Source organism: Scyliorhinus torazame, chromosome 1 (assembly GCF_047496885.1).
Source record: "Scyliorhinus torazame isolate Kashiwa2021f chromosome 1, sScyTor2.1, whole genome shotgun sequence".
NCBI lineage: Eukaryota > Metazoa > Chordata > Chondrichthyes > Carcharhiniformes > Scyliorhinidae > Scyliorhinus > Scyliorhinus torazame.
Window position 1 is genome coordinate 317,356,735 of NC_092707.1, and position 22,127 is coordinate 317,378,861.

Consider the following 22,127-nt stretch of genomic DNA (forward strand, 5'->3'; position numbering starts at 1 on the left):
TATTCAACTGCTCCTCATAGCTAATGCCCTCCATACCAGGCAACATCTTGGTAAATCTCTTCTGCACCCTCTCTAAAGCCTCCACATCCTTCTGGTAGTGTGGCGACCAGAATTGAACACTATACTCCAAGTGTGGCCTAACTAAGGTCCTATCCAGCTGCAACATGACTTGCCAATTCTTATACTCAATGCCCCGGCCAATGAAGGCAAGCATGCCGTATGCCTTCTTGACTACCTTCTCTACCTGTGTTGCCCCTTTCAATGACCTGTGGACCTGTACTCCTAGATCTCTCTGACTTTCAATACTCTTGAGGGTTCTACCATTCACTGTATATTCCCTACCTGCATTAGACCTTCCAAAATGCATTACCTCACATTTGTCCGGATTAAACTCCATCTGCCAGGTCTCCAAACAATCTAAATCCTGCTGTATCCCCTGACAGTCCTCATCGCTATCCGCAATTCCACCAACCTTTGTGTCGTCTGCAAACTTACTAATCAGACCAGTTACATTTTCCTCCAAATCATTTATATATACTACAAACAGCAAAGGTCCCAGCTCTGATCCCTGCGGAACACCACTAGTCACAGCCCTCCAATTAGAAAAGCACCCCTCCATTGCTGCTCTCTGCCTTCTATGACCGAGCCAGTTCTGTATCCATCTTGCCAGCTCACTCCTGATCCCGTGTGACTTCACCTCTTGTACCAGTCTACCATGAGGGACCTTGTCAAAGGCCTTACTGAAGTCCATATAGACAACATTCACTGCCCTACCTGCATCAATCATCTTTGTGACCTCTTAAAAAAACTCTATCAAGTTAGTGAAACACGACCTCCCTTTCACAAAATCATGCTGCCTCCCGCTAATACGGCAATTTGCTTCCAAATGGGAGTAGATCCTGTCTCGAAGAATTCTCTCCACTAATTTCCCTACGACTGACGTAAGGCTCACCGGCCTGTAGTTTTCTCGGTGAAAAAGTTTTCCCTCACATCCCCTCTAAACCTCCTACTTTCCCTTTAATCTACCCTCTGTGATCATTGATCGCTCCACCAAGAGAAAATGTTTTTTCTGGTCTAATTTTATCTATGTCCTTCATAATTTTATATCTCTCAATCGTGTCCGTCCTCAAATCTCCTCTGCTCCAAGGAAAACAACTCCAGTCTATCCAATCTCTCTTCATATCCAAGACTCTCCAGGCAACATCCTGGTTAATCTTCTCTGCACCATTTCCAGTGCTATCACATCCCTCCTATAATGTGGATTCCAGAACTACACACCATACTCTAGCTGTGGCAGAAGCAACGTTTTATACAGTTCCAGCATAACTTCTAGGCTCTTAAACTCTATACCTTGGTTAATATAATCAGCATTTTTATGATTAGCTTTCAAAAATATCAAGGAAGGGTTGGACTCTTACCCCATGGAAACAATAGGAGCCACTTAGAAATTCCTGAATGAGCTGTTCATCAGTCAGTTTGGAGATGTGAGTAGTTCCTACAGCGATTGGTTGTTGTCCTCCAACACTGACAGACTTGTGAGATACAAACTGTTCACCTTGTGTAGATTTTGTGTCCAGTTCCTAATATAATCCAAAATGAAACCCATTTTCAAATGTCATTAATTCAAATGCATGAGAACTATCGAATTAGTTGCTTAGCTCTCAGGTCCAGTATGGAAATTAAAGGACACCTGCTGGTTATTTGGAAGTTACACAGAACAGACTCATCTGGAAATTACTTCCGAAACAAAAATTCCAAGTGGAACATGTTTCCAGATGTCCCACCTGACTAACATCGCAGGAGTAATGTGTCCGTACCATACATTTTCAAATGGGGAGAACGGTAGCACAGTGGTTAGCACTGTGGCTTCATAGCACGAGGGACCTGGGTTCAATTCCTGGCTTGGGTCACAATCTGTGCGGAGTCTGCACGTTCTGCCCGTGTCTGTGTGGGTTTCCTCCGGGTGCTCCGGTTTCCTCCCACAAGTCCCGAAAGACGTGCTTGCTGGGTGAATTGGACATTCTGAATTCTCCCTCTGTGTACCTGAACAGGCACCAGAGTGTGGCTACTAAGGGATTTTCACAGTAACTTTATTGCAGTGTTAATGTAAGCATGCTTGTGACACTAACAAAGTTTATGATTATAAATGAACTGCCAACTTTTAATATCAGTTTGACATCATTTTGCAAAGCACTCAAATCTCATTGAGATATATCAATGTTGACATGTACATCAATATCAATGTCAATATAAGATAAAACAAATAAAGCCCATAGCGTCACAGCGTTGATGCTTGGTCACAATATGCCAAGCCAAAACTATGAAATGGGTACATCCTAAAACCCCTCACATTAGTTAAGGAGTATCGGAGAGGAGGCACTAAGCCGGAGCTACTTTTTCAAAAATGGAGGAAGAAAAAAAAAAAATCAAAGTCATTGGAGAAGGACCATGTGCGCAGCTGGACAGAGTCACTAACATAATATTTTAATCAGCACTTTAATAACTTGAAATAGAATTTCAAAAATAGGATTCCGTTATTACAACTCAATTGTCCTGGCCCAATTAAAATTGTTAATGCTTAAACCAATATCTAGTAACATGTAATTGAAGATGCAGTTACATCAGCAGCTGCATTTGGTATTTACAGCTGATTTTATCCAACAGATATCAGTTTTAATAAAAAGAACTTTAGCTATCAGCTCATTTAAAATAAATATGTGCTGGACAGTTAAAGGTAAATGGCCAAAATAAATTTCTTCAAATTTCATTAACTTGTTTAAATGACAAAGTTTATATTTCCCAAACAAAATGGAACTAAATTATGCGGCAATAGCCAGGGACAGGTTTCCTGAGCACGTTGCGAAATGTAATAATTCTGTCGGCATAACAGTTACCTCTTGAGCTCTTTGTGTAGCGAAAGGTGGTTTCATCATATCTTCTTGCTGTTTTTCTAACTGTTCAAGACTTTGAGGCCTTAATGGCGAGCCGTGTACTGATTGGCAAAATATGTCATTAACTGGGGAGGATTTAAATCTATGCAAGATAAAAACAAAGTTAACACGCACAAAATTATTAAGAGACACTACAATAGTGTGGTTAGAACAGATTACCTTTAAACTATTAGGGTTATAAGTCATGCAAAGTTTGTATATCTATTTTAAAAAGATTACGCAGTACAGTTGACTATTTTACCTGTATTTAGGGTGGTTGCACAATAGAGGCGTCAAGATTACTAGTTCATATTCACAGGTGGTGACTTCAGCAACAGAGAGAATCTCGTGTTTGGCTTCAGGGTGGCAGACATACATTACAGTGGTAACTCTCGGTGTGTTCTGTTTTAGGCTGCAAGGTGTGCCATTTCCCATTATCATTGGGTAATAAGGAGTGATCTGTCCTTCTATGTTTTTGGTGTGAACCTTAAAATAAAATAATTGCCCCTTTAGCACATTTACCTTTCAACAACTATAGACAAGATTGATCTGTGGTCATTAATGATAAGAGGAAGCATTCACAACACAGAATATAGCAGCATATATCCTGGTGACAAAAATGGTAAAGGCTTGGCTCCTTGATGAAGAGGATAGCCAGTTTTCATCCTTCACACAGTACTTTTGCGAGATGTAAAAGAAAATCAGGATTGAAAACAAAAGCAATAGCCCCTTGTATAAAATCTCACCCAATTTCAAATTCAGAAAAACATTACAGTCCATGAAGGGACTATATCAGAAATTAAACATCTACAGTTAAAAGAGAAAGCACAAGTGTTTTATTAATATTATATTCTATTCCACTTGATTCAGTCATGTAATTTCAATTATCTGAATGTTCATTTGTATACTTTTCACTTTGCAAATTATATCACTCTGTTCTTTAGTGCACGACTGAATTATCCAGTAACCTGAATCACACAAACACAAGGTGGGAATTTAGATGAATTAAAAAAGGCAAATTAGAATACAAAAACTAATTAACTGAAGCAATTTCAATTTAAAAGGAGCAACTATCCAGAAGACCGCCTGCAGCTACAATTATATTACTTAATGCCCATTGTTTATGACAGCAAGATATGCAAAAAACAGGCTGAAGATTTAACCAAACTCCTATTTTAAGGGTTCCAGACTAATGAGTGAAGTTAACGAGTGATTTGGTTGTATTCCCCCTTGTTAATAATAACTTACTCAACATTGCTAATTAAACAGATTTGTTTTAAGGATTTTCAAGAAATGTCGTCTTGATCATTCAATTGCTACTCAAGAAACTAATGAGGCTTTTCAAATTCTTCCTCAATCCATTTCTTCTTTGTAAAGTATGCAAAATGTTGTTTTGTCAGTGCAGACTCGATGGGACTCTTCTGTACTGTATGACTCTATCACATGCATTGGAAAGGCAGCCACCAACTTTGGCTGACTAAAAAACGGCATACAAAAGCAATAAACTGACTTGGAGGACAAGATGCTCATCCATGAGGCTGTATCCTCAGCACATTGCTGTAAGGCAGTGAAACCTGGACAACCTAAAACTGTCAGAAAATAAGCCTCAATAACTTCCACCTCCAGTGAATGCGGTGCATCCTGGGCATTACATGGAAAGACAAATGGAGACACCAATGAAACAATCCTTTCTAGGGCAAGCATGCTAGTGCTAATCACACAAAGAAAGCTTCGCTGGCCTGGACTTGTGCACAGCATGGCAGATGGCTGCATCCCCCAAAGGGAGGTAGGTAGCTTATACCAAGAGACCAGCAGAGCAGTCAAAGCTCTGATTCAAGGATGATATCAGAAGAGACATGAAAGACGCAAAAGCAACTAGAACAAGTGGGAAACACTAGCTGACAATCAATATGAATGGCGACACCAGTTGTGGGCAGGAGTTCATCATCACGGCGATGTGGTTATCTGAAACTCTAAAGCAGACAAGGTACCAGCAGAGATCATTCTGCACCCCTGGCAAGAAACAACTTAATGTTTCTTGTGACCATCAACAAAATGCAGATGATCTCATCTGCTCTCACCAAAACTTGGGAGGCTGCATTCCCATCATCTCTCGCAGATGGAAGATTGACAATCACCACGCTGTCAATCAAATCGATTGAAATGCTAAGGATAATCAGTGTATTTTATTTCCTGGTTTGCTGTGGGAGAATTCTTCAATGTGACAGGCTGCATAGTCTGCTTCATGACATCATTGTTGCTGGATGCCAGAGATCCCTGAAGTTAGTGCCAGCATCAAATTAACATAGGGAGCAGTAAACTTCATGCCAGGGCGTTAGATCTTCGTGGGCAGTTTTTTATAAAAAAGGGTGTATCATTGCTGACCACAAAATCTAGGCAATGATTCAGTGCTGCAGTATTGCTTCACTTTCCAAATCCTTATTAATAGTGCCACCTGGTGGTGAGATTTCAGCTGATTCAAAACTATAGTACCATCACTGGCACAACTGCAAGGGCCTACCTTTGGGCAGAGTTCGTACAGTGGCTGACAAAATGGCATTTAGGATGTAATTTGTTCAAATTGTTAATAATGCCCAAGATTTAAATCCTATAATGTTAGAAATTATTTCCATTACTTAATTTCAGGATGACAAAACAGGCTCCTGTCTAATAGCAACCAGCTACACTTATTAAAAATTACAATTTGGCCAGAAAGTGCTTGAGGGCACCCTGAAAACAAGGAAGGTGCTACGTAAATGCAAGTGTTTTGTTAACCTGTCAGTGGCACAGTAGCCAGCACTGCTGCTCACCATGCCAGGGTCTCAGTTCAGTTTTGACCTCGAGTGACTAGACTTTGCACCTCCCAGTGTCAAAGTGGGCTTCCTCCCACAGTCATAAAGATGTGACGGTTAGGTGGATTGTCCATGCTAAATTGCCCCCCCCCCAGTGTTCAAAGGTTAGGTTGGGTTACAGGGATAGGGCGGGGGAGTGAGCCTGGGTAAGGTGCCCTTTCGGAGGGTTGGTGCAGACTCAATGGGCCAAATGGCCTCCTTTTGCACTGTAGGGATTCTATGATACTAAGAATTTTATACAGGGTGAACCATGGAATTACTACAATGCAGGAGGCCATTCGGCCCATCGGGTCCGCACCAACCGTCCGAAAGAGCACCCCACCTGAGCCCACCCCCCGCCTATCCCCATAACCTCCTAACTCCACCTAACCTACACATCCTTGGACACTATGGGGTAATTTAGCATGGCCAATCCACCTAATCTGCACATCCATGGACTCACTTAAACTTGTTATTGCATTCCTAAAAATCATGACTTTAAGTGAATTATAGGTTCCCAAAGGAATCAATGTTAAAGCCAGAGGTTTTTTTTGGGGGGGGGGGGGGGGGGGGGGGGAGTGAGAGAGAGAGAAAGAGTGGGGTGGGAGTGGAAGCATTCATGAGACCAGAAGACATAGGAGCGGAATTAGGCCAATCGGCCCATCGAGTCTGTTCCACCATTCAATGATGGCTGATATTTTTCTTATCCCCATTCTCCTGCCTTCGCCCATAACCTTTTTAATCAAGAGGGAAAAGTCACATGAGCAATAACTGGTGATGTTAAATAAATGGGTGTACTGACACTAATAACGACATTGAAATAAAATGTTAAGTGAGTCAACTTTAAGCGGAGATTTACGGTAATTGAAAACTATACTAACAGATCTGAATAATCCTGCAAAAGCATGAACAGGAAGCAATTACAATAAGGCTGCATTCTACTTACTTTCAATTTCTCAGTTTCAGATTCTTCTGGCTTTTCTGTCGCAGAATCTAGACAAAAAGAGAAATCTAAACTGTTTGAAATACAACTGAATGTTCATACAACTGTCCTCTGAAATGTCCTAGCACTCTGTTTTTAGGGATGGGCAATACAATTTGGCCCAGCCAGCAATGCCCACATCCCATGAATGAATTTTTAAAAAAATTACTCAGCTTACAGAGACAAACTCTTCCTCAGGGCTTTGATCCTATTAGAAACTTAACTTCAGAAAAGTGCGTTTTAATGGGCCACAATTTCCAGATTGTCACTATTCCTATCGGAACACAATGCTAATTCTTAGACTCCCACTTCATTCCTTCCTCAGTCTTCGGGTTGACGCTTAGACATGTTGACATAATGCCTGGGAAAATTTGTATTTGTTTCGCTGTTCAAGTTAGTCTCAGTGATCTGCTGTTATATGTATCGATCTGCTATTATATGTATAGGAATCTGCTGTCATATGTATCGGACCCAATGGTGGGGATGGACGGTATTATGGCAACCCTGAGGGAATTTGGCCGGTTCTCCGGATACAAACTGAACATGGCTAAGAGCGAGTTGTTTATAATTCAGGCGAGGGGGCAGGAGAGTAGGCTGAAGGGGTTGCCGTTCAGGCTAGTGGGGGAGAGTTTCCAATATTTGGGGATCCAGGTGGCATGGGACTGGGGCAAGTTGCATAAGCTCAACCTATCCCGACTGGTGGAACGAGTGAGGGAGGAGGTCCGGAGGTGGGATGCGCTCCCGCTGTCATTGACAGGGAGGGTACAGACTGTTAAGATGACGATTCTCCCGCGGTTCTGATTTGTTTTTCAGTGTCTCCCCATCTTTATCCCGCGGTCCTTCTTTAAGAGGCTGAATAAAATTATTCTGGGATTTGTATGGGCAGGGAAGTCCCCGCGTGCTGGCGTTGCCGAACTTCAGCAACTATTACTGGGCGGCCAACATAGCAATGATAAGGAAATGGATGGTGGGTGCGGGGTCGGTTTGGGAGCGGATGGAGGCTGCTTCGTGCAGGGGCACTAGCTTAGCAGCCCTGGTCACGGCGCCTCTGCCGCTTCCGCTGGCACGGTACTCCGCCAGCCCAATAGTGGTGGCGGCTCTTCGGATCTGGGGCCAGTGGAGGAGGCATGTAGGGGAGGTAAGAGCATCGGTGTGGACCCCAATCTGCGGCAACCACCAATTTGCCCCGGGGAACATGGACTGGGGGGGTATCGACTGTGGAAGAGGGCGGGGATTGTGAGGATGGGGGATCTGTTCCTGGAGGGGAGCTTTCCGAGCACGAGGGCGCTGGAGGAGAAGTTTGGGCTGGCGAGAGGGAACGACGTTAGATACAGGTGCGGGTTTTTGTACGCAGACTGATGCCGTCCTTCCCACGTCTCCCGCCGAAGGGGAGGCATGACAGGGTAGTTTCTAGGGGAGAGATGGGAGAGGGTAGAGTCTCAGACGTCGACAAGGAACTAATGGGAGTTGAGGATACGCAGACCGAGGACCTGAAGCTTAAGTGGGAAGAGGAGCTCGTGGGGGAGATGGAGGACGGTATCTGGGCAGAAGCCCTGAGCAGAGTAAACACGACCGCAACATGCGCCAGGCTCAGCCTGATCCAGTTTAAGGACATGCACTGGGCCCACATGACAGTGGCCCGGATGAGCAGATTTTTCGGGCTGGAGGACAAGTGTGCTAGATGCGCCGGAGGGCCGGCTAACCATGTACACATGTTCTGGTCGTGCCCTAAACTCAGGGGGTATTGGCAGGGATTCGCAGATGTCATGTCCCGGGTATTGAAAACTGGGGTGGTAATGAGCCCAGAGGTGGCAATCTTTGGGGTTTTGAAGAACCCGGGAGTCCAGGAAGAGAGAGAGACCGACGTTCTGGCCTTTGCTTCCCTGGTAGCCCGGCGACGAATGCTGTTAGAATGGAGGGACTCAAAGCCCCCGAGGGCTGAGGTATGGCTATCGGACATGGCAAGCTTTCTTGGCCTAGAGAAAGTCAAGTTCGCCTTGAGAGGTTGGCTATTAGGGTTCGCCCGAAGGTGGCAGCCATTTATTGACTTCTTCGCAGAGGAGTAAGCGTCAGCATGGGGGTGCGGGGGGGGGCCTAGGGTAGAGTAGAGTAGAGTAGGGGGATATTGAGGCAGGTCCTTGCGTGAACAGAGCCGTGGTTTGCATTATGTGTAATTTGTGTCTTGACTTCTTGTTTTTGCTCTGCACAATGTCACTTTTTCTATATGCCTAAAATACCTCAACAAAATTGTTTGTTAAAAAAAAAAGTTAGTCTCAGTGAAAGTCATCACTGGTACAGAGTGATGTGTAACTGCACGAATGTTACTGCGGTGCATCACATCTTTCAAACCTTTAAAGCGTTTCCATCCTGTTCTGGAAAGGGCCTCGGATTTATTTTATTTCCGGCATTGTCTCAATAATGACCTATAACTTGGATTCCTTTCATATTCCTTCAAGCATATTGAGAGACTGTGTTGTGGCCTGACAATGAGTGAAAGTGCATATAAGAATGTATTGAATTAAAAATGTTTCCATTGGACAATGTTAAACAAAGTTTCAGCTTGTGGAACCAGTGACATAAATTAATCACATTTCTTTATAATCCTGAACAAGGAGTATCAGATTCAAACTTAGTTTACAGTCAGCCCATCTCTCTAACCTCTGCCAAGCCTTCAACCCTTCATGATTTCCATGTTCTCCAACTCTGGCCTTGTACATTCTCCCACTCGCTGCACCCAGGCATTGATGGCTGAGCCCTCAGCCACCTAGCTCCTAAGCTATGAGGTTCCTTTCCTTTTTGGGCACCAGTTTTAACATCTCCTCCTTTCACTCATGTCAATTCTTGTCTGATTGTGTTCCTGTAAAGCACCTTGCAATGTTTTACTACATCAAAAGAGCTATATAGATACAAGTTGTTGTTGTGGATTTATACAACATAGAACAGACAGTGCAGAAGGAGGCCATTCGGCCCATCGAGTCTGCACCGACCCACTTAAGCCCACACTTCCACCCTATCCCCGTAACCCAATAACCCCTCCTAACCTTTTTGGGCACTAAGGGCCATTTATCATGGCCAATCCGCCTAACCTGCACATCTTTGGATTGTGGGAGGAAACCGGAGCACCCGGAGGAAACCCACGCAGACACGGGGAGAACGTGCAGACTCCGCACACAGAGTGACCCAGCGGGGAATCGAACCTGGTACCCTGGCGCTGTGAAGCCACAGTGCTATCCACTTGTGCTACCGCGCTGCCATGAAGTTACACAACACGTTGGTGGTGAAGGATTATTTTTACCTGCTGTTCTTTGAATGCAAAGAGTCTTTCACTCAATTATTATATAGACCACTTCTTGATAGGTTTAAAAATAGCATGCTGCAAGAAGCTACTGTGTCACCGAAATGAAAATTCAGTGCTCCCCGAGAGACTTGATGGGCCGATTGGCCTAATTCTTGCTCCTATATCTTATGGACATTGTTTCTTACCTTTGGCCTCAGAATCGGCTGGCGTGTTCATGGAACCAAGGTAATATTCCTGAATGTTAACTTTCTGCTAAATCGAAGATATATAAAACTTAGCAATGCAATCATTTAAAAGTTGGTAACATTACAGCCTGATTAAGTGAGGCACAGTACCTGGCCAGTTTCTTTTTCCTCATGGTATTGGCGAATGTGTTTCCCATGACACACTTCATACGTCCAGTAAGATTCAATCTGTAGTGCATAAAAAATTTGATTAGAAAAGTTCAGCAAGTGGTATTTGCACACAAATCAAAGATTATAAAAATATATATAAGTCAAACATTAATTTTTTTGTTAATTGGTTTTTACACGGTGTGGGCATCGCTGGGCTAGGCCAGCAATTGTTTCCATCCCTAATTGCCTCTGAGAAGATGGTGGTGAGCTGCCTTCTTGAACCCACTGTGCTGTTAGGGAGGGAGTTCCTGGATTTTTACCCAGCGAAGGAAAGGAACGCTGATATATTTCCGAGTTAGGATGGTGAGTGACTTGGAAGGGAACTTCCAGGTGGTTGTATTCCCAGGCATCTGCTGCCCTTGACCTTCTAGATGGTGCTGGTCATGCGTTTGGAAGGAGTTTTGGCGAGTTCCTGCAGTGCATCTTGTAGATGTACACACTGCTGCTACTGTGCATCGGTGTTGGAGGGAGTGAATATTTGTGTAAGGGGTGCCAATCAAGCACGCTGATTTGTCCTGAATGGTGTCAAGCTTCTTGAGTTTGTTGGAGCTGCACTCATCCAGGCAAGTGAAGAATGTTCCATCACACCCCTGACTTGTGCCTTGTAAATGATGGATAGGCTTTGGGGAGTCAGGAGGTGAGTTGCTTGTTGCAGGATTCCTAGGCTCTGACCTTTTTTAATTGATCTTTATTAGTGTCACAAGTAGGCTTACATTAACACTGCAATGAAGTTACTGTGAAAATCCCCATGTCACCTGTTCGGGTACTGTTGCGCGCTTCTTTTACTTTGTCTTTCTGTGGCTCTGTTCCAATTATGGCAATCAGTGAGTTTGCCCTTCTTTCGGTGTTATCTATGTCTTAATGCTTAGAGTCGCCAGGTATCAAATGATACCACCACAAGTTTCAACCGGCTATCGATCAAAGAGCCAAACACCAGTTAGTTAGTTCAAGATCAAGGGTACTTTATTTACACACAATTAGTCATGCAACATAAACACTACTAGTTAACTACACCCATCGACTAAGACATCCTGTACTTAACTTCGGGCACACGGCTTAGGTCAGAAAACAGTGGCCGCTGTTCGCTTCTGGATCTATCGGGTTCGAAGGAGTAACTGCTGCTCAGCTCGGCTCATCCGTCTGGTAGCGAGCATTGAACTTGGACTTGCTTCTGGTGTTGCTGCACTTGGAGATGGCCGTGACCGGGGTACCAGGACCAAGAGAGAGCGAACATATGGCGAACACAGTAGCATAGTGGTTAGCACTGTGGCTTCACAGCGCTAGGATCCCAGGTTCGATTCCCTGCTGGGTCACTGCCTGTGCGGAGTCTGCAAGTTCTCCCAGTGTCTGCATGGGTTTTCTCCGGGTGCTCCGGTTTCCTCCCACAGTCCAAAGACGTGCAGGTTAGGTGGATTGGCCACACTAAATTGCCCTTTGTGTCCAAAAAGGTTAGGAGTTATTGGGTTAGGGTGGAAGGGAGGGCATAAGTGGGTCAGTGCAGACTCGATGGGCCGAATGGCCTCCTTCTGCACTGTATGTTCTATGTCTAACTCTTCTTGTTCTACTCGGGGGTTTTCGTGCTCTTTTGGGCGGTCCTTCGATTTGGGCTTTACTAATTGGGTGATCCCTGATCACTCTGTTCGATTCCTTAGCCAATAAGTGGGTGGGGAACTGGATGGCTGGGCGTGTCCCAAGCGGTCATTGACCCTGTTGTTTGCATTTCCCTTGAACAGGGAGTGGCGCCGAAATGTCTGGGACTGTCCCGGTTGCTCGAGTACCAGTCCTTTGTTTTGGTGAAGATGGGCCGTCAAATGTTAATAGGCCCCATTAAAATGCGAATGGGACGGAGTTTCGATACCGTCTGGACTTCTTGTTTACAAATATGCATTTTAGGCTCTGAGCCTGCCCGAGTCTTGGCTTGTCCATTTTACCCACCATGCTTTGCGAGTTTCTCTGTACCTAGTTGGAAGTGGCCATCCCAGATGGCTACACTCCATCCTCTTGATCCTAAACACGACGCGTGAAGGATCATAATACTGGGTCTTCTTTGTTCTCTGAAATGCCGGGTACCCTTAACCATGGACAGGTTCTACTCTACTCTGTCCTATGGGTCCAAAAACATTTACCTAATTTTCCCTAAACAATACATATCTAAGAATTCCTCAGGGGCCATTTAACATTCAGTAAAAGGGGAACCTCTAACTGTCTCTAACTAGACTACACTCATGCTGCTATCTATCAAAGAACTTATCTTATAATACAAAACAAATCCGATAGCAGCATCACATTTCTTCCTATCACTAACATTCACATGCAGAGAAGTTACTTTATTAACAAAAACAACAACCGCGGATTTTATTGAAGAGAAAGGTTCAGAAAGAGTGTGGGGTTTGCTGGAGTCCGAGGAAAGGGGCTCTAAATGTGTATACTGGAGGGCAGGTGGGTCTCCTCCTCCATTTTTGCAATCTGATTGTCTGGACGATACTGTACAATATGGCTATCACTAGTAAGGCTTCCACTGTGTAGGACAGTGAATACCACTTGACGAGATTCTCACACCATGTGGGGGTAGCGGTGGCTGGTGTGTGTGTGATGCAATGTCCGGGCTGGGGGTGTCGTGTTGGGTGGTCGTGTTCGGGGCCTGTGTGGTGAGGGGGGGTAGAGGTGGGTAACGCGCGCAACTGCACTGTTCCAGCGACGATCATGCCGACGATCATCAGGGTCGTCTTCATTTTGTTCAGGTTTTCCTTCACCTTCGAGTAGCTTCATATCTTTCTAAGGGAACAAGCATAGTATCTGTTATAATCGTGTTGTTTAACATCACGTATGTCTGTCTGTCTCTCCTTAATGTCAATGTCCCATTAGAATTGTCACCATATGTGACTCCCTCATTTATTTTAAACCAACCATTTGCGGAGACAAGGCACCCGAAAAAATTCTGTCACAGTGCGAGCACTCTTGCAGCCTGTGGTTGATGGGCTGAGTGGGCGTACAATTTCTCCGTCCTCTGCAAACTTGTTTTTCCAACCAAGTGTTTCTGACAAGTAAATAGTATGTGGGGGATAGCAACCGAAGTGTTGCCGGAAAGGGCAAAAGTTGTAGCAAAAAGCATCCTTTAAACCACAGGGAAGAAAAAGAACAGCAAAAGAGTTTAGAAAACAATTATCCGAATAGGGTGGTGCGTATGATCCCTGGCAGGGCATGAATGGGTGGAATCCCCGGGTAGGGCAGTGATCAGTGCCGTTGCTCCACTACCCGAGCTTGGCTGACCAAATGTATAGGGGGTCCTCAGGCAGGGCGGGGATAAGTGCCGTTACTCCACTGCCTGAGTGACCTTCCAAGAGCGGTAAGAATTTGTAACTATATGGGCTCCAGACAAACATGTTTCACTAACTGCCATGTGGCGTCGGAAGAGTAGTTGTGACTGCATCAAGAAAGCATCCGTGAGGACGGCACACAAAATCGTACAAGAGAGAACGAACAACATTTAAACACAAAGCGGGCAGGTTCCGTCAGAGTACAGGACACCGTAAATCTCAATCGGTTCCTGACTCTCATCATCTGGACACCTCAAGGTTCCATTCCAAAAGATTTTCGAAGGGGAGACCATGGTGGGAGTCAGACTCGGAGTTGTCACCATCTCCCGGTTGCCAAACTCGTTCATGGAGTTTGCGTGCTAATGCGGCGTGTGCCGATGTGGGGTCCATTTCATCGTTCCTAGTCAGACGACAGGAATTGTCACGGTGCCAGTGCTTCATGGTCCGTAGGGAGGTTGCAAAGGAGCTGTCGCTATCGTCGGGTGGCGGGTCAGGTTCCGGTGTGGGTAAATAAATCGTTTCAAAGGGGCTGAACGTATCGTGGTCGGGGTCTCTGGGCCTGTAGTGACTGGGGCCTGGTCGTGGGAGCTTTGTTCGGGTCTCTCAGGGGCTTCAGTTATGCTGTCGCTGTCAGCCAAATCAAGCGTCAGGGTGATATTTGATTCTGGGGGCGTGGTCAAGGTCGTGTCTGTTGTCGTGCTGCTGCTGCTGGGGAGGGGGAACTCGGGTTGTCAGTGGGCGGGTCCTCATTGTCTGCCATCGCCAATGAGAGGTGGTGCGAGTGGCTGCACTGTGTTCCATAAACCTTAAGCTGATTTACATGGAATCATCCTGATTTTCCGTTTGGATACGTGATTTTATAAACAGGGGCTTACTTTGTCCGAGATTGAATAGGGTCCTGCAAATTTAGGGGGGAGGAATGAGCTGTGGTTGTATAAGGTGATCATTACTTGCTGACCGACTGTATACTCTGTCGGGTGTACTGTCTTATCAAAGCAGGCCTTACTCTGCTTTCATTTAGCGCCTAGTCGAATAGCTGCAGCGAGTTGTGCTGCCTTAATATTCTGTGCCATGTGCTGGACTACTTTCTCATGGGTCAGGCCAAATCAAGTCTGAATAAGTATTTGGTACCCTTCATGGGTTGTCCGGTCAAGAGGGTATGCGGGGTATATCCTGTTGAGCTCGATACTGTGTTCCTAATAAACATCAGTGCGAATGGGAGCACTGTGTCCCATGTTGTGTTGTTCTGCTGCACCATTTTCCTAAGTGTGGCCTTTAGTGTCCGATTCATGCGCTCCACAATGCCGCTGGACTGCGGGTGATCGGCAATGTGGAACTTTTGCCTAATACCAAATATCGTCATCACATATTTCATGACCCTTCCCGTAAAGTGGGAACCTTGGTCTGACTCAATACTACGGGGGAGTCCCCATCTCATAAAAATTTGCTCTGTTAAGATCTTCGCCATGGACTTGGCTGTGTTTGTTCTCGAGGGAAACGCTTTGACCCATTTCGTAAATGAGTCTATCACCACAAACACATACTTGTATCCATTTCTGCAGGGGGGAGGGGACCAATATAATCCAATTGAAGGTTTGTCCATGGGCCATTTACAGGGCGGGTGTGTCGTAGCTGGGCTTTTTTCGCATACCTATCGGGGTTGTTTTGAGCACAAATTAAACAGTTTTTGACGTAATGGGACACGTCGGTTTTCAAATCAGGCCACCAGCAGAGGGGTCTGAGGTGGGCAAGGGTGGATTTAGTCCCTTGGTGTCCATGTCCGTCAATGAACTTGCAAATTATCTAATTCCTGTCCTGGATGGGGACTACATAAATTCCATCTTTTAAAACGATTCCCTCATGGACCGTCAAAGAATTCCTAAACTTTTCCTTGGGAGCTGGGAAGTTTCCTTTTAAAATTTCTTTTAATGCCTCGTCTTCTTTTTGTGCCTGGGCGAGGTCTTGGATGTTGGTCTGTGAGACCTGAACTGCGTGTACTGGGGCACTCTCGGGGGGTTGCCAAAAGTGGCCATGTCGTGAGCCTGCCTTCGCTAGGGCGTCAGCTTTCACGTTACCGGGTGGGGAGGAACGATGGTGACTTCTTACTTTAACTATGCCATATTTCCTGCTTTTAGCTGTCTGAAGGATATGTTTGAGCAGTGGGGCTGAGGGTAGAGGTTTTCCGTCGGCGGAAATAAATCCTCTCGATTCCCACAGGGGTAGGAATTCTGTCAAGCTGTTGCAGACGCATAAACTGTCTGAATACATGTCTGCAGGGGTCGGGAACGAATCGGGGTGCTGGACAATGTAAGCAATGGCTGCTAACTCGGCTGCCTGCGAACCTAAGTGTCCAGGCAACTTTAAAGCTATCTCTTCTAAAGTGCGTCCTCTACATAAATGCCACAGCCCGTTATTCTTTTTCCCTCAAGGACTGTGGAGGATCCGTCTACATAAATTCTTAGGGCTTTGTCTGTGGGCTGGGGTCCGATACCTGCCTTTCATGGTACCGACTTGGGAACAAAGGGGCCTGTGCTGTGCTTGGGGGCTATGATCTCGCACTCATGTGGGGTTCCTGCATAATGCAAATTATCGGCCAGAAACGTGAGAGTTTTTGTCCGTTTTGCAGTGATGTTGTGTCCCTGTAGGAGTAGGGTCCATCGCGCTGCTCGAATTTGGCTTACTGTGCCGTCTTGAAGTCTGCCGTCCATTAAAAGCTGTGTCGGGGTGTGCTCGGTCAAAATGGTTACTGGGTTGAGTGCGGTTATGCACGGGAAGTACTGTACTGCCCAGAAAACTGCTAACATGTTTCTCTCGCAGGCTGAAAATCCTTGTTCCACCGGATCGCAGACTCGTGAGGCGTAGGCTACGGGTCCTAGACGATTGTGCCTTTCCTGCAGGAGTACGGCCGAAAGGGTTCAGTCTGTGGTTGCTACCTCTATTGTGTATGGGGAGTGTGGATCTGGGGCTTGTAAAGCGGGGCCTGTGCTCAGGGCGTGTTTCAATGCATCCACGGCATCCGTGTGCTGTGGAAGCCATTTCCATGGGGCGGGTTTCTTTAGGAGCTCAGAAAGTGGGGCTGCTTTTGTGACGGATCCGTCGCTATGGTTCCTACAATATCCAACCAGTCCTAGAAATGACCGGAGTGCTGTAATGTTTTGGGGCAAGGGCAAATTTACAATGGAATCAATGCGTTTGAGTTCTATTTCACGCTTCCCATGCGTGATGACCGTACCTAAATATGTGACTTTTTCCTGAAGGATTTGGGCTTTCTTGGGATTAACTTTGCATCTAATCGTTGTGAGCAGTTCTAATAATTCAGAAAGAAGCAAGATGTGCTCTTCCTTGGTGTCAGTCTGTAGGAGCAAGTCGTCCACATACTGAACAAGGCATTCAGGGTGGGAAAGTTTAGATAATCCGTTTGCCAATTGTCTGTGAAAAATGGAGGGGGAGTTGTGGAAGCCTTGTGGAAGGCACGTCCACATGTACTGCTGTCCCTGGAAGGTGAACGCAAATTTATACTGGCATGCTTTGTCCAGTGGTATGGACCAAAAGCCATTACTGATATCCAACACCATAAAAAATTTCGACTGGAGTTCCTGTCTCAACATGGTCTCGGGACTCGTGGCAACGGTGGGGGCTGCTAGGGGAGTCACTTTGTTCAATTCTCTGAAGTCGATGGTTAGTCGCCATGATCCATCAGGTTTTCTTACTGGCCAAATCGGGGCATTACTTGTTGATGCAACGGGACGAATCACGCCTTGATTCAATAAACTTTGAATTACCTTGACTATCTCCCCCTCGGCTTGCTGGGGGAAGCCGTACTGTTTCTGGGGCTTGGGATCGGGACCCGTAATGTTTACTACTCCTGGGATTTTGCCGTGCTTGTGCTGGGCAAATGCTGCCTTATGTCTTTTCAAGACCTCTCTAACCGCTTTGTCTGTGCTAATGGTTTGTTGATCAAACCAGTACTCTCCTACTGAGCTGATTCTATGGGCATAATCTCCTACTGTGAGCATGGTGGGGGCTCGCGCTGCTCTAGCCATTTTCCATATGCATCGGTTGACTGGGTCGAATGAAAGGTTGTGTGCGCTCATGAAATCGATGCCTAGGGTGTGTTCTGCTGCCTGGGGTAAATCTACTAAAACAACAGAGTGTTTTGTCCGAATATTACTGAGCTGTACATCCACAGGGGCTGTGATGTGTCCCTGCTGGAGGTGACCTGTGAAGCCACTAAGGGTAATGGTATCCGTAGTGGGCCATCTCTCTTTCTGGTACATGGTGGAAGAGTTTAACGTGGTTCGGGACCCTCCTGTGTCCCAAAGGAACTCTACGGGGTGTCCCGGTGCCTGCAGCAACCGGTCTTCCGGACTTATCCCAAAGGGTATCGCAGACCCAAGTTGGGGAGCCCGAGCACCGTCGGTCAGTGCCATTCATGGCCGAATTATCTGGTCGGGCGCTAACACTGTGAATGGGTCAGGTATTGTTTCTGGGGGGGGGTTTGGGTGCTGATTCCTTTGCTGCTTCGGGGGGGGCTTGTCATTCTCGGGCGTAATGTCCTTTCTGTCAACAATTATAGCATTCCTGTGTCTTAGGGTGCTGCATTGTACCTCTGCCTTCATTTACCCATGCGGGGTGTTGGTGTGCCCTTACTGGATTCATTATGGCGTCTACTCTCTCATGCTCTGTCTTTTTCTGTACAGATTGTTCCCAAGCTCTGGACAATCGTTTCAGAACCCACACTTCATTGTGTGCTGGGTCTGAGGGGTCGCAACTGGCACATGCCTTTTGTCCTGCCTCTGTGGCATGGGATACCAACTTACGGGTCCATTTGGCAGTATTGTCTGCTATAAATGGGTGCGGGCTAACTCACCAAATACAGCAGTAAAATGGATCCAAAGGCATCCAGCAAACGCTATTGGATGCTCTCCCTTTTTCTGCCTGCACCGGTTGAGTCCGTCTACCGGATCTCCTCTATTATATCCTGTGGCGTCTAAAATGGCCGTTTTCATTTCTTGGAGGCTACCTCCTCCTACATTTTGTGGGTCGGGAAGTGCTGAACTAACTGAGGGGTCTAAGCACATAACTATGAGCTTAACCTGCTCTGGCTCGTCTAAACCATACAGGAGGGTTTGTTGTTTTACTAACTCGAAAAAGTGATGTGGATCCGATGTGGGGTGGAAAATATCTATCTTCTCGCGGGCATCTCGTAACTGGATGATCGTTAATGGCGTGGTGTACACGAAATCGGGTTGGCCTTCCGTGATAACCCTGCGCTGTGTGGTAATGGGGTTCACTGGATTGGGTGCTGCCTGTGCAGTCGGTGGTGCGGGTGCTTTTCTTTTCGGGGCCTGGGGGGCTCTATTTTGATTCTCGGTCTCGCTTACGTACCGTGGGGCCGTTTCACGGATTTCCTGCCAATCAGTGCCGTCTTCCTGGTCTAGGTGTGGGCCAAAGGTGTCTCTGAACCAATTTCGAACTGATAGCAGGGATTGCAACCTTGCAATTTGGTGCCTGCATTTGGCATGATCCACCAAACTCTGACTCTGTTCCGTGGTGGAACTGTGGAGTGCTCGGAGGGCTGCCTTTAGATCATCGCACTGTTTCTTTAACTGCTGTACCTGATTCTCTGTCTCTTCTCTTACCATTACAGCACGTTGTGTGTCCTGGTAGGCCTTATCGTACTGGATTTGGAAGCTGCTAAGGTGGGCGAGACAGGATTGATGTGCCCTCTTGACATCATCCATTTCCTTGTCCTTCGCCGCTAACTGCTCCCTGAGCTGCACATTTAATCTCTTGCTTCACTGATATCTCCCTCTCTACTTCTCTCTTTCACCTCAAGCTGCTTGCGGAACGTCCTCACGACCTCCTCTGTGCCTCGCAATTGTGCCAGACAGGACACGATTGCCATCGGCTTACGAACCTTAGTCAAACTCTTTTTATGGATCTCAGTCAGGCTGTCCCACCAAGTCTGTCCTATGCTGCCAGGACCTGTCTCTTCATTCGCGCAAAACTCAGACCATAGGGGCCATCCTTTCCCCTTTAGGTATCTCCTAATCTCTTCTTCCCATACGGGACACTGTTCTGATCTATTGGTCGCTGCAACCTCGGGCTCTTGTGGATGCATAAGGCATTCCATTGCCTTCATGGCCATCCCTACAAATACTTCTGTCTCCCGGAAATTTGGGACAAGGGGAATAAAGCGGTGCTGCAAACACGGGTACGGCGCAAGCTATTTTCCGGTTTACCCAACTCCCGGAAGTTTCACGCAACAAAATCTATCGCGTTTACCTTATATCCCTTTGTTAGTACGCATGCAAATTACACACTTGCGAATTCTGGAGGTTTGATCGATACTGGCTTCGCTTGTGGTTTATTTTATTTTGCCAATTTGGATTCTAATTCAAATGCTTTTGTGGGTTCTCTCGGAGTGACACGGTCACTTCTGGGTCTAGTCCCACCAGAGTCGCCAATAACTGTTGCGCGTTTCTTTTACTTTGTCTTTCTGTGGCTCTGTTCCAATTATGGCAATCAGTGAGTTTGCCCTTCTTTCTGTATTATCTATGTCTTAATGCTTAGAGTCGCCAGGTATCAAATGATACCACCACAAGTTTCAACCGGCTATCGATCAAAGAGCCAAACACCAGTTAGTTAATTCAAGGTCAAGGGTACTTTATTTACACACAATTAGTCATGCAACATAAACACTACTAGTTAACTACACCTAATGACTAAGACAACCTGTACTTAACTTCGGGCACCCGACTTAGGTCAGAAAACAGTGGCCGCTGTTCGTTTCTGGATCTATTGGGTTCGAAGGAGTAACTGCTGCTCAGCTCGGCTCATCCATCTGGTAGCGAGCGTTGAACTTGGACTTGCTTCTGGTGTTGCTGCATTTGGCGATGGCCGTGACCAGGGTACCAAGACCAAGAGAGAGAGCAAACATATAGCAAACTCTTCTTCTTATACTCTGGGGTTTTCGTGCTCTTTTGGGCGGTCCTTCGATTTGGGCCTTATTAATTGGGTGATCCCTGATCACTCTGTTCGATTCCTTAGCCAATAAGTGGGCGGGGATCTGGATGGCTGGGCATGTCCCAAGCGGTCATTGACCCTGTTGTTTGCATTTCCCTTGAACAGGGAGTGGCGCCGAAATGTCTGGGACTGTCCTGGTTGCTTGAGTACCAGCCCTTTGTTTTGGTGAAGATGGGCCATCAAATGCTAATTGGCCCCATTACAATGCTAATTGGACGAAGTTTCGATACCTTGCTTACGAATATGCATTTCAGGCTTGATCCTGCCCGAGTCTTGGCTTGTCCATTTTACCCGACAGACTTTGCGAGTTTCTCTGTACCTTGTTGGAAGTGGCCATCCCAGATGGCTACAGTACACAGAGGGGGAATTCAGAATGTCCAATTCACCCAACAGCACGTCTTTCAGGACTTGTGAGAGGAAACCGGACTACCTAGAGGAAACCCATGCAGAACACGGAGAACGTGCAGACTCCGCACGGACAGTGACCCAAGCGGGAATTGAACCCGGGACCCTGGCGTTGTGAAGCAACAGTGCCAACCATTGTGCTACCGTGCCGCCCCAAACCCACTTAGACATGGGGGGAACGTGCAGATTGCGCACAGACAGTGACCAAAGTCGGGAATCGAACCTGGGACCCTGGCGCTGTGAAGAAACAGTGCTAACCACTATGCTACCGTGCCACCCAACTCTTTCAGCCATAGTATTTATATGGCTAGTCCAGTTCAGTTTCTGGTCAATGGCAACCCAGAGGATGTTGATTATTGTACAAATCACAAAATCACTCCAAATTTTTTTAAAATCCACACTCCAAAAGTTTTTTAAAAATATTTTAAAGAAGTGAGGCACAATCTTCTATGTCTGAATTAAAAACACAAATGCTGGATACACTCAGCAGATCTGGCAGCATCTGTGGAGAGAGGCACATGGTTAATGTTTTGAGTCCACATGACCCTTCTACAGAAAGCCCTGTAGAAGGGTCACATGGACTCGAAGTATTAACTCTTGTTTCTCTCTCCACAGATACTGACAGGCCCGCTGAGTTTCTCCAGCGTTGTCTGTTTTCATTTCAGATTTCCAGTATCGTAATATTTTGCTTCTATAACTGAATACAATGTTGTTTGCCTTTTAAAAAAAACCAAAAGGTTACTGGTGTACCCAGAGAATAAACTAAAATCCCTTGTTTGTGTACTTTGTCTCTCTGGTTAAAATATTGGCCCTCACCACAATAATCCTTGGGTTTGGAAGGCAGCACATTAATCACTTTACTACTTTGTTGCTTTAGCTGTAAAAATTCATGTTTCTTAACCAGTAAATGGATCATTGACCAGTAGTAATAGCAGAATAG

General features: G+C 46.0%; 1 protein-coding gene across 2 annotated transcripts in view; it reads right to left on the minus strand.

The window, feature by feature from the left end:
- Nucleotides 1-22,127, minus strand: part of erlec1 (endoplasmic reticulum lectin 1) — a 62,187-nt gene that overhangs the window by 21,535 nt on the left and 18,525 nt on the right. Inside the window, exons 4-9 of one of the 2 annotated variants that reach the window (XM_072507874.1) lie at nucleotides 10,377-10,454; nucleotides 10,227-10,290; nucleotides 6,708-6,754; nucleotides 3,193-3,416; nucleotides 2,895-3,033; nucleotides 1,419-1,580 (exon numbers count right to left, since the gene is read on the minus strand). In XM_072507874.1, coding sequence (XP_072363975.1) covers nucleotides 1,419-1,580; nucleotides 2,895-3,033; nucleotides 3,193-3,416; nucleotides 6,708-6,754; nucleotides 10,227-10,290; nucleotides 10,377-10,454 — 714 coding nt within the window. Of the gene's footprint in view, nucleotides 1-1,418; nucleotides 1,581-2,894; nucleotides 3,034-3,192; nucleotides 3,417-6,707; nucleotides 6,755-10,226; nucleotides 10,294-10,376; nucleotides 10,455-22,127 lie in introns of both variants that reach the window. The other variant, XM_072507873.1, reaches the window with a different exon arrangement.